This window comes from Aulostomus chinensis, chromosome 5 (assembly GCF_037954235.1).
Source record: "Aulostomus chinensis isolate RoL2024-O1b breed Wild chromosome 5, RoL_Achi_v1.0, whole genome shotgun sequence".
Taxonomy (NCBI): domain Eukaryota; kingdom Metazoa; phylum Chordata; class Actinopteri; order Syngnathiformes; family Aulostomidae; genus Aulostomus; species Aulostomus chinensis.
In genome coordinates this window covers 21,807,626-21,821,106 of record NC_141324.1, presented here as the reverse complement: position 1 = coordinate 21,821,106, position 13,481 = coordinate 21,807,626, and the positions used below count along the sequence as shown (strand labels likewise).

Below are 13,481 nucleotides of genomic sequence, written 5' to 3'. Positions count from 1 at the left end.
TCCATTCTCAATGTCAAAACCATTTTTGTTCTCATCAATGTGAGCAGGTATTTCATCTTTGCCAAGACAATCCATCGCTTGTACAGGTGGAGAATATCAAGATGCCTATCAAAAGCCATGAGCCCTGCACTTTATGTCGGGGTTGATAAAAGGTCACCCCACACATCCATGCGTGTTACATCACAGAGCCGCAGATGTCACAGGTCAACAGTCGAAGGCCATTTGGCATGTTGCGAGCTAATATGTTAATTCTGCCAATTTACGCAGCTGGAAATGTTAATTTTTCATCAATGAGCTTCCTTAGAAGTCAGTTACAGCAGTTTAGCCCCACAGCCAATTGATCACATGCCTGCAGAGGATGTGTGTCAACACCAGTTTAGGATGAGAACACAGGTTTGCCTGCATCTCTGAGACCAACCAAGGCCAGTTACCCGTAGCAACTGGTACTTGTAGCAATCTTTACATAGACAAGTTGACAGCTACCTGTCTGTGTGACGTACAAACAGCCATCAGACAGAGACGCAGGTTCCGAATAGTCCCTGATAAGTATTGGGGGCACCCAGGTAGTGTAGTGGTGGGTGGCATGGCTCGGAGGTAGAGTGGCCGCTTAGCAACTTAATAGTCATCCCAGCTCTGCTCTCAGTCCTGTTTTATAACATGTCGATTAACATTAACATGAAGTTGTCTTTTAAGAGAGTTTTGTTAAGTCTCAGTGACTGGAGATATCCAGTGAGCAGCAGAAGCCTGGTGTAGACTCATTTCCTTCCTTCCTAGACCACTTTCAGGAGGACTCCCATGTAGAAACCCACTGCTAATTAATGTCAAAGATATAAAATGCCTTGAAGCACACATCAGCTGCCGCGAGCAGTGTGCTTTGCTCCAAAGTTTGTCCATCCAGAAATAATAAATGCCTGAGAGGCGCAAAGCTGGTCATGTCCCAGTGTCAGGATGTAAGACTATGACCACGACACCTCAGGCTGCTGCTGATGTTTGTTCCAGAGACGGATAAAAAGAAAGAAAAAAAGATAGAAAGATATTGTGGAAATCTTCTCACCAAATCGAGTCTGTTTAAAAAAAAAAAAAAAAATCTCTCAGACACATTCGGTCATCGTCCGTCCATCTTTGGTATTAGATGACCACTCGTTGGCAAGTTTCTGTTGCACGTAAATGGTAAAGTAACGAGTCGTCATCAATTCCAGTCTTCCCTTCGCTTGACTCTCCTCTTCTCTGCAGCACACAAATGTGGAGGTGAGGAGGTAAAGATTCCAAGCACTGAGCTGAAATGAAAGAAATGCACATAAATTAGGTGAATAAAAGTATATTACCCTGATAATCAGGTCTCTGCAGTACTCTGGCAGTAACCCCATCCAAGCCCAGTGAGCACATATCCAGTTCACAGTATGATGCCACTGCGCATCGGCAACGTAGATGATGCAATATGTCGGGAATGTTTATTCAGCAAAGATGCTAAACCTCCATCTTCCCTAAACGTATCGGTTACATCATAAAAACATGGCAGCAACACGTATAAACAGTCATTTGGGAGGCTGTGTTCATGGCACTGGTGGGTTTTTTTGTTTGTTTGTTTTTTCCAAAAGAAATAATCAACATAATCTTATGTAGTTCAAATTCCGAAATGTGTACTATGACTCTTAAGATAAGCACAGTCTCCACCTGCGCATGTCAAATAAAAATGTCTACTTTGTAGGGGCGGTCATCAATATGTGGGGTTCTTGTTATTTGTATCTAGTATCTGAAAAAAATAATCTCATAATCTAACGGGCCGCATCAACCTGAGGTGCTGAATCCATCACGCTGACAGGTCGCTACTACGCAGCCTGATTAAATTAATCTCTTTACAAACGCTATCAACTGCATACACTTACATACAGTATGTAAACAGCAGCTTGATCAATCCACAGAGATTATGTGCTGTGTCTGTTCATTACACCGCCGTCCTCCCACAACTGAACGGAACATTAATTCACTGGTCCAATTGAATGGGAGCTGCTGACCGAAACCACCTTTAGCGACCGGGAAAATGTACACAAGACTTCGCCGTAATTCTACAAAATATAGCTGCGCACAAAAATATACTGAAAGACACATTACACCTACTGCTTAATACCAGAAGAATATGGCAACAACTTCTACATCTAATACCCCTTTGACTACTTTGTATTGGTGCAGTTCCCCTTAGGCAGTGAAAACCAATCTAGACTGAGATCACATTTTGGGAAACTAAGCATTGTTGAGTGGAGTCAATACCTGGCAGAGATATAGCTAGACCTCAGCCCTAAAGAGGAATAGGAGCATATTAGATTGTCACTACTGATGTTTTCTTTCCTCGGGTCATTGGATTTTTGTGAGTGTGTGTGTTAGGAGTTAGATAAAAGCATCTGCTGAAGAGCAGGTTTATATCTTTCTGGAATATAATATTTTGTATTTAATATTCACGTCTGTTCTTTTTCTCGTGCTGGTAATTGTGCAAACGTTCAGTTTAAAAGAAGATGAACCGATATTATTTGATACCATCCATTTGCAGCTTGGCAAAATGCATCACACCATCCCCCACTTACAAGTTCAATAGCCACAGGGAGTTAACATCGCTTGCTGTGTTCAGTCCTGCATTCAGGAGCATTGAGAGTCTTTTGTTGTGTGAATTCTGCGGTGCTGCAGGGAGTTATGAGGGGAGATGAACTGCATGATGCAGAGAGCTTTCATGAGCACCTTCCTCTCAGACACATCCTCCAGTTTTCTCATTTCATAAAGAATATCACTGTTGCGGTGGTGTGGTTGTCAAGAAATCCAGGGAATGAGACAATTAAACGATTTGTTGGTGGTGTGGTCGTTACACACACACATATGTATGTAAAATTCCAATGATGATTACACAGGTTTAAGTTTTTTCTGACTTACACTGGGTTCTTCCTTCCAAATCAAAGCACAGAACATAACGATACACTATTTGAATTACAAAATGTGAACTTTGCTTCATAAATATGCACAAACAGCAATTATTGACTTGTTCTTGATATTTAATTTTTAACACATTTTCACATAATCCTGGTGAAACGTCACCAATTCAGGATTTATCAGGCACTATCCACACAGAACAAATGTTCCATCCATCCATTTGCTATACCGCTTATCCATTAAGGGGGGGCTGTAGTCTGTCACAGGAGCAATTAGGGTTTCAGTATCTTGGTCAAAGGTACTCTGACATGGTTACCGGGGGAAGTGAGGATCGAACTAGTGGCGGCCACTCTACCTCTGAACTGAATTTACTGAAGTAAATGTTTATTTAAAAATTACATTTTTATTTCCCGGGACCCAGGAGCTGGTTTTGTCTCAGGTACTGACTGACTTCATTTAAACACTTTATGCTTGAGCAGAATGTCAGGAGAGCGCCTCAAGTGTTACATCAAAATAACAACCAAAAACGGATATCTGCTCAATAGAAAGGACACTGTGTGAGGCTCAAAAAACTAATCAGTAAACCCTAATTACAACTATGTGGAACTAAAGGCTTTTTTTTTTTAAATAATTGCAGATTAGAGTGTCCTTTTACTGTGACCAGTCCAAGACTTACCTCCCATACTCCTGCTGTTTAATCAGCATGCTGATATGCCACTCATGTCAGGTGGAGGGGGAGTTTCAGAAAAAAAGAAACCTTTTTGAAAATTCTTTGATTTATTTTTTTCTCGATCTTGTGAGAAACTGAGAGAAACCATCTGTTAGTCACCTAACTCCGTTAGCGGCACTTGACAGCATAACAGACTTTCAAATCATTAAGTATTATTATCATCAAGTATTCGATAAAATGTATCAGATGTACACACAGAAGTACACTATTGGCTCCAGCACTCAGTATATGAAAAAAAACATGAGGTCAGAAAATATAAGCCCTTGCTTTAAGGAGGGTGTTCAGTTGCACCGTGTCAATTTGACCTAAGGCACCCTCCCTGTTGTTCTTTTTTCAATTTGCTTGGAAAGAGGTTTGAGGGGTCACTGAATGTCCGGGTTTTTCTGCATTACACTTTCCCAGCATTACATCCATATAGGAGAGGAGAATGAAAAGGCAGGTATGCTGAGATAAACTGGCCTTTGACACACACCGCCTATCTCATCACACTTGACTGTACACATATTTCTTCTATAACAAACATGAAAGGAAAATCAAAAAGTTTTGTCATGTTCTGGGTTACATGGTTTCTCATAGAGACCCCGACAGAACAAATGTATTTCTCTGTTACCTCGACACAAATGCTCCTGTGGGCGTCTGTGGTGTGGAAAATCCTTCAAAGTTTCTGGCAAACACGTCACAGTTCTCCATTTGATGTACCTTTTTAATATTCCTGTTAAGGCAAACCATAGACCAATAACAGACTGTTTCATTATGGCGTGAGACTTAGACATAGTTATAAACGTTCTGCCCTGATAATTACCCCTGCTAATGAATTTAGCAACTCCCCTGAGTCACGTTCAGTCATCAGAACAATTTCCCGTATAGAATTACATAAATATATTTGGAAAAATTAATCTTAACATGAAAAAAAACCCATATGAGCACTAGAAAAATTTTGGTGTGCTTTGATTTCCACGTTCAATTCCTGACAAAGTATTATCAAGAAATATATCACTTCTGTAAGTTTTTTTTTTTTTTTTTTCAAACAAGAATATAATAATTTTGATGCTCAACATGTGGTTGTTAAGTCCTTTTTATTTTTCAGTGTTTGCTTGTTATTATTTGTGGCAACATTTTCCGGTTGACCTGCGCTATGACGTAGGGAGAAAGGCGGCAGACATATCAGCTGTATCCCACAACAGCATCCTTTCTAGGCTGCAAGAGCTGGTGCGCCACCTACTGGAGCAAACAGTCCAATCTCTGTGTATATCTTAGATAGCATGTTCACATATTACAAAAAAAAAAAATTGAATGAGTAATGACAATCTTACTTTCTTTATATTTAGAGAATATAACAGTTTCAGCAAAACTACATAAACCTCTACATCTACAAAAATGAAACTATTAATAGGTTGAATGTTAAAGCCTCATGAAAACAAAACACTTCATGCAGTCTTGTTTTACAATTTCTTTCATAGTCTGACCTGAAACTAAATCGCATGGGAAAACTCAACGACGCATAATAAGTAACACGTTCATTGCCCCTGTGAGCCTTCAAGCTGAGGCAGACAGACAGACATGGACTATGAACCATCAATCAAAATTTTGATATGTTTTGGGGACAGTGATATGACTGGTGAGGTTGAAAATCTTGCTGTGTAAGAAGTAATCAATCAATTTATACTTTTATTCAGCTGCACACAATGCTGTCAACCTCAAAGTCTTGCTATCGTAACGTTAGCTTTCCTGCTAGTAGGAACAATTCTACAGGCTGCGTGGACTTTATTTCATCTCCCACTGCCAGTTTATCATTTGTTTGTCTTAAATTTATTGGAGTAGTAAAAAACATTATCGTAGCCTAAGAAAATTCTGGAACGGGAATGAACTTTAGTGGTAGTTGTACAATTGCTCAGGTTTTACCTGGGATACACAGTGATAGCCTGGGTAAAAAGCAAGAGTTTGTAAATCACATGACAATTGTTTTTGAAATTAAAACTTTATTTACAAGTAACTGCAAAATCAGCACAGAAAATAATTTCAAAGCAAGAAACCAATGTTAGGGTTTTTGTTTTTTTTTTAGGGTGGAACCCATGAAAGAATGATTATTATTTTTCTGGTGAATGCGATAGCTTCTTGTTTAAGTGCTCAATCTTTGTGTGTCTGCACTGATCTGCCTATCAGACAAATTTGAAAAGTGCATAGCTTATCCAGCCCTTCTCACTGGGATTTGTTGCTGTTTGGCAATGGCACAGTGCTGATTCCCTTAAGCCTCAAAAGCACTGCAGGAATTTATCTCCATTAAGAAACGGGATTAAAAGGCATGGTGGTTCAAGGGGTTTTCCTGAGCAGGCTTAATACTTCGAGTTTTCTCTACAGCACTCTCATTCACTGTCCAGTTTTGTAAATGGTCTAAGACAAATGGCCATTACCTTTCCATCAACAACCCTTTTGTATATTTTATCAGGATAAACCCCTTGAGATGCCGTCTCATTTTCAAGGGCCTCCCAAACAAAAACTCACAAAAGGAAAATCGAACAGGACAACTTAAAATCATAAATATTGTCATCACTCCTGTTTTTCACGAATTCAAGTATAAGTTAAGACATCCTATGAAGTTTCTGTCTCACAAGTTGTCTAAACAATTGTTTAATGTCTTTTTTTCCCACAGATTAGCTTGCTGATTAAACAGCAGGACTAATGTGCCTTGAACTGATCGCAGTAAAATGACAGTCTCAAACTTGCAGTTTCATCCCACAGCAGGATTCCTAAGTTGTTACTCGCTTTGAAAGAGCATGCAATTGTCATCCTGACCACAGGACATGATGCCCATCAATTGAATGTTTATTTAACGACCATAAGCTTTCTCAAACATTGCTTCCAAAACACATACTCGTGCAGTCCATGTGTAACCATGCCAACGCGGGACATCAACCATCAACATCTTCATCTCCTCGACGGTTTTGAAACCAGCCTAGACAACTGATGTGAAAATTTGTCTGCATAATCAAGGGATTTCTGCACAAACTCTGAGCATGTCATCCTCCCTGGGGTTCTGACCTTATCATAACCCCTTTCACTGGCACAAGACACCTTCAGTGAAACAGGGTTCTCATTCTACCAGACAGATGAGTGTGGTGCCCCATAGTGGTGAGGATGGGATTATGGTATGGGCAGGCATAGGCAATGGACAATGAACAAACATGTGCATATGCCGTCGCCTTGTGTAGTAGTACAATACTGCAGGGCTCCATGTTGCAAGAATCTTTACACCTGTTGAACTGTAGAACAGTATGATCTACATATAACAGTATCATCTACATATAGTGATGCGCAACTATCAGAAAAATGTTGGCACTCATTAAATTTAAGTACAGAAAAGAAGTGGTCCTTAAATTAGACCCTGGAGGAACCCCTCTGCTAAGTTAGCAAAACTAAAGGCAGTGCTTGTGAAGATAGTAATTGTTAACAGTACATTTTTTTTCTGAGAGATGGGTGCAAGCAGATGCCGAGAAAACATTTCAGTGTGACAGTATGATGGCTCTGGGAACACTTAGGTCAGAAACCAACTTGATTTTGAGAAAGGATCTTATGATTATGAGGGTTCTATGATCACTGATTAGAAAAATTTAAAGTACTTTGGAGCCGCTTATTTGTTAAGGGTTTCGGGAGGGGACTAGAGCTTACCCAAGCTGACATTCCGTTGTAGGATCATCAGGAGCAATTAGGGGTTCAGTATCTTGCTCAAAGATACTTCTTCGACATGGTCACCAGGGGAAGTGAGGGTTGAACCAGCGACCCTTTGGGTGCTAGACGGCCACTCTACCTCTGAGCTATGCTCCCCTTGGAAAAAGATTCAAATTTACGTAACAGTTTAAAAAAAATGTAAGCGTTAGTCCTTAATAAGCTACAGTTTCACATGTGGAAATTGGCCACTCTCACCATTTTACCTTTGAGGACAGTGCCAGTGCCAACTCTTAATCTGGATTCGTTCTATTATGACAGTCGTGTGGAGTCATTAAACGTATTACAACATGTCGCAACCAAGACACATTTTTTAAACCAAATACATTTTTCAAGGATTTGGGGACTCTTAACTTGGGGAGTAGTTTCATATGGAGGATTATCAATGATTTGTCCAGGATTATAGACAAGATTTGTTTAAATCTCAAGTGATAACAATCCACAGACAAAGATTGTGGCGGACACATAGTCTTAATGATAATCATCCTATGGGCAATTGGAGAGTGGCCTGGAGTTATTGCTATTCTGGTATGTCAGAAGCCTATTATGGCAGTCAATAACTATAACTCTCTGTGGATGGCAAATACAGTGCAGTGACCTATCAATACAAATCCCTCTCAGTGTGCACCACATCGCTACACACACACACGCACATGCACATTGATTGCATGGGATTCCTGTGATTTACAGACCCTGCACCACAGATGTGCAAAGAGATTCAGTGTATCATGTGTTCTATGAATTACAGGTAATAAATCATTTGTCGGATTGACCCCTCACAGAATGACATAATCATTATCACTTCATCGGGGTAACAAGACCAGGGGCCACTTTTTCAACACCTGGCCCTATTCTGTAGCTGTACAAATAACTCGTCTGGAGCTCTTACTTATTAGGTAAGTGCCATCATCACAGGATGGTTTACAAGAGATCTGTACTCGAGTAGCACTTGTAGCACAAGGGACCCTTCTTTCTTTTTTTTTACAGAAGAACATTGTGTCACTGAACTTGTTCTCTCAGCCCACAAAAGCCAGCTATTGATTGATGTGTTTTTACTGGAGTAAACATGAGTTGGTTTTCACATTCTCTATGTGTAATCTCCAGGTGGACACTTTTAGTTTCTCTGTAAAAATGTGACAACTCATAGAGGAAAGACATGCAAAGGAAATTTTTTGAGCTCATGCAATTGATGTTTTGAAGGATTTCCAGATGTCTCTCGCTGGTTTCAGCCCTGACACGTGTGCAGAACTCATATTTAATACATAGAAACATACATTAGGATGTTGTATTTTTAAGAATGCAGCTTTCCACGTGATGTAACTTTGGGTTTAATTCATGAAACATTTAAATCCTCAGTTGCCTCTCACCAGCAGGAAGCAAAGCCCAGTGACCACATTGGGAGTTCAAACATCCACATCTATAGGAAGGGAAAAAAATCCTTCGTTGCCATTGTGAGGCGCATAATTCTCTCGTTGTTGTGAATAAAACTGAGTTGTCAAATAGGTCCCCTATATAAAGGAAAATTCATACATTCTCAATAATTGACACATATTGCAGAAGCATTTTAAACTTGCCTGAGGTGGAAAATTTGGCATTAACAGAACTATGGCAAAGAAAATGAGACAAGGAACTTGCATTTTATCTGTTGTTCCCTATATTGCTTTTTCTGATTAACTTTTACTCTTTTAATTATTCTAATAATTGGGCTGTCAGTTTCAGCAGACTACAAAAAAAAGAACCACCAGCTGTTAATCCTTATACATCAACTGTTATATGCTAACAGCAGTAAGTTGACGTGCAGATTTTCTTAGGTTTTTTGTTGGTTTTTTTAATGCAAAAAATAACCTAATAATGCTTCATTTTCTAGCAGTTTATATTGAAGACCATTGTCTTGAAAAGGGTTGTTGGCTTGTGGTTCAAAATGTCTAATCAAGATGTGCAAGACTTGAGAACGTCAGATTCAATTTGAGTATTCACTGTAACACTTGTGATATGAACTCTTTATGAATCTCCCCCTAGTTTGAACTCCAGATTTGTGCTGTGTACCTACATGGCTCTTTGAGGACATGTACGCACACCTGGTACGCACAGTCCATTAAATCTGATAAACGCACAATATCCAAAAGCTTGAAATGAAAGAGAGAAGGACATTCAACTGACGTGGTAGGTCTGAAGGCCCTTTAATTGGCTAACGCACACTAATCTACCATGAACACTACTCGTGCGAGAATGAGCCATCTCAGGAAAACTGTATGCTGCATCTCTTCTTTGTGAAATATTTACATGACACATCAGTTTTGATAAATTTAAAGTTTTAATAGTATTAACCATTCTATGCAAAAAAAAAGAAAAGAAAGAGCTTTACCTCCACAGAAATGAGACGTGAACGCACAGCAAGCATGAGAATCCTATTAGCCAAATGAGCTACTTGAAGGATTTGATGAATACAGTAGGGCTGAATAATAAAGTTGCTGATTCCTTACTGCTGATTGGAACTGCGGTGTCGCCTTTCTGAAGGTTGGGCTGTCTTGTTAAAATGTACTCCATCGAAGTTTCCTTTGAAGTAAAGGCTGACGGAAAACATTATGTGGATTTGATGTGACAGGTCTGTGGAAAAAAAATGCAGGGGAAATAGTGAACAAGATTGTAGATCAAGAAAACCAGGGGGAAGTCAGGTCTCATAGTACCTCTGTAAATTCTCCACAGCATACACTGCATTTCAATTTAAGTGTTATTCATTCCTCCAGAAAACTTTATAATTCAGAGTTTCAGAGTTTTTGAAAATTAATCTCTTGGACTGTATCTACAACATCCGTTTCTGTTTTGCACATTTCAGAAATAAGGAGTTCATTTCACTCATCAAATATGAAGACAGTCCTCCCTGGATTGTGTGGAAATTGAATTTTAAGCCCACAATATTGCCTCATCTCTCACCGAGACAAGGGTCGTTGTAATAATAGGTGACACTGGTTGTCGGCCGTGTCATCACCGCTCTTGTCTTGTCATTTCCTCCTCCACAATGAGTAATCAGGTTGGAGTGTTGTGCAAAGGTTTTTGTTTCCTTTCAACACACAATATGAGACTTAAAAGGTGCCCACAACCAAATTTATTTCTTGAAAAAACAGTTAAGTATTTTTGTATTGTGGCTAGAATGAGTTAAGCAAAGCAGTTGAATAAATATCAATATCACAACGCTTTAATTTGTAAGACAAAAATTCCTCCAACTGTCTTATACCACAGGATCCTTCTTTCAGTCTTCACTTTCTGTTAGCATTGTTTCCAAGGTGATGGCACATAAGCTAGTTTTAACCAAAAATTATGCAACCGTAACTTCACAGTTTCAAGAGGTTTTGGTTATTGTTTTATAGTTTAATGAAAGCAAGACACTAGTGAGTCAGGTCATGCACTAAACATGATTGTTTTGACTGACTTTCTAGCTACGACATTTATGTGTAACCTAAGTATGCCTGTGACGATGGCAGGATTGGCTAACATCAGCGAGCCAGCTAACATTGGCTAACTACGTTTATTCGGGGTTATTCAGAAATGGTCAAAGCTGCATCACAATAGCTTTGCTGTGGTTCAGCTTGTCTATGTTTTCAAAGTTCAAGCCCATTGATTTGGTTATTATACGAACCATCTCAGGCTGTGGAGACGCCTGGGGAACAAGACGCTGACAGAACTCCCTGACATTTCTGTAGCATCTTGCTCATCTTATGCTTATCCTGTGCCTGTTGCATGTATGAATGCCTCTTTCTTTTAAATCTATTGTGTCTACTAGCGTTATTCTTCACCACTGCGACTTCTATTTGTTATCATTTGGGCTGATAATATGTGAAATTATCCCCAAACAGCTTTTACAGTGCTGTACCGTAGGGAACGGGGATCTGGCTGATGTGTCTCACACGTATGTTTTCCCATCCCACCTGGAATTGGTGATAATGTGTCAGCTTCTCGTTTTTTGCTTTCAGGCATTTGTAAATAAAAATCTGTCATTTCTGACATTAATCACATTTGTCCCTCCCACAGTGCCCCCCAGGGTTGAGCCCTATGAAGGATGGGACTGGGTGCTACGACCATCACATTGGTATTGACTGTTCCGACGGTTTCAACGGAGGCTGTGAGCAGCTGTGTCTCCAGCAGCTGGCCCCTCTAGAGGATGACCCAACACTTTACAACATCCAGATGTTCTGTGGGTAAGAAAGAACACATTCACTGGCTTTTAATTACTATAATTATTGTCTTTGCTAACCTTGCCATGTTGAGTCATCATTATTCATGTGGAATCCAGGTCTCTGAATATTTACACATTGTTAGAGACGGTGCTGGATTTTGCCACTTGACCAAAAGACTGTTTACAAGCGAATTGAGCAGGCGTGTGTCATAACAGCCAACAAATAATGCTGGATGTCACACTTCTTCTTCTTTTAATATGTTATTTATGGAAGTAATTTTCACCTTTACCAATGCATTTGGAGCATTAAAAACATGAATATTGACATAAATAGATATCATGAATATTGATCAATACTTATTCTAGATTTAAGCATGTAGAGTTCCAGCAATAAACCATTTTGCATGTGTAAATGACCTGCAAACTTGAGCTGAAAGTTTATTGAGACACATTTGTGTCTCTTCTAGTTCTTTAGAAATGCGGAGACTCTTACGAACTTACAATATTTCATACCCATAAATAACAGATTTAAAAGATGAATAAACATTAGAATTAGAGAATTAACCAAAGACATACAGTGTGATGCATCGTGGAAAGAGGGTACTGACAAGAATGAACATCTCCAATAACAAATGAGGAAATGATCGTATTTATTGCGGTATCATTCGTCTGGAGAACTGTTATTACGAATCATAGGAGGATGTAACATTGATCATTCGCTGAACCAATTTAAAACATAATGTACGGGTTGAAATGAAGACACGCAATGATGTTCCACTCTATCATGAATGAGAGATCTATGAGGGTTTAGGGACCTGGAGAGGGGAGACACGGTGGAACCCCTCATGAATATAAGACGATGGATGGACGGTGCAGCACCGATGGCAGCGTGCACTGAGAGGGGACAGCGGGATGAATGTGCTGTCTGTAATGGCCTCCTGTAGAAGGGGTTCATCCTGCTGGTCACCTGGTAGCCGCGAGATCTCAGTAGGTGATGCAGGGTGAGGTCTTCAGTCAGAGGCAGCAGGTGGAAGCGGATTTTAACATCACCGTGTGTCATTGCTGCTGCTGCAGCTCGAGCTGTAACTCCAAACCAGTTCACTGAATCCTGTGAAATGTTACAAATGTTTCCACATGGTCGGAGCTGGAAGTCTACTCATGACCTCTCAAATACATGCATATGGGTCTGTAATTCACACTGATTTTCATTACGATTAAACTCCTTGCTTGTGGTCAGGGAAGCTCCCAGAGCCCAGTATACATCTGGATAATTACATTTAATCAGCTCTTTTTACTCTCCAGGTAACAGTGTTATTTTCTGGACAATAAAACTGCAGTTACAGTATAGTTGCGTGTCATGAGATGTTACTATAAGTGTCACCGACCCTAACCCAGGCACCTCAGTCACGGTTCTCCACCCATAATTCAAGTCCCAGTTATTATTATCACTTCTCTTCAGCAATCATCTGAACATAAGTAACCAAAATGTGAGGGTGGGTTGCAGATGGGATACAAATAATTAGAATAAATCCACTTAAAAAAAAAAAACCCAAAAAACAGTTTGTCAGATAGTTAAATCTGTAATTGTGGTTATGAGTCTACGTCAGTTTAATATAACAAAGGACTTCAATGGTTTTCCAGGGGGTGGGTGGCAGGTGACCCTTAAAGAATTTCAATTAAAGACCAATTTGACCAGCATCTGGTGCTTGGTGGCCAGTTCACTCCCTGATCACATCCACCAGTGAGACGCCATGTGCTGTGTCACTGGATATTTATTCTACTCACCACATTTCTTACACATTAATGAGATATATCTCTGCGGTAGGGCAGAGCAAGCCAAACCTGGCCTAGTGAATCCAAATAAACAATTCTTTTTTGTTAAACTGGCTTAGACAAATAGTGTTTGTCAGAAAAACTCCTCAAGAGAGCTGCTTGAAT

At 39.8% G+C, this 13,481-nt stretch overlaps 1 protein-coding gene across 4 annotated transcripts in view; it reads left to right on the top strand.

The window, feature by feature from the left end:
• Window positions 1–13,481, top strand: part of astn1 (astrotactin 1) — a 304,706-nt gene that overhangs the window by 119,726 nt on the left and 171,499 nt on the right. For all 4 annotated transcript variants that reach the window (XM_086203885.1, XM_086203887.1, XM_086203888.1 and 1 more), the window contains one exon: window positions 11,399–11,565. In XM_086203885.1, the coding sequence (XP_086060011.1) occupies window positions 11,399–11,565 (167 nt within the window). The remainder of the gene's footprint in view (window positions 1–11,398; window positions 11,566–13,481) is intronic.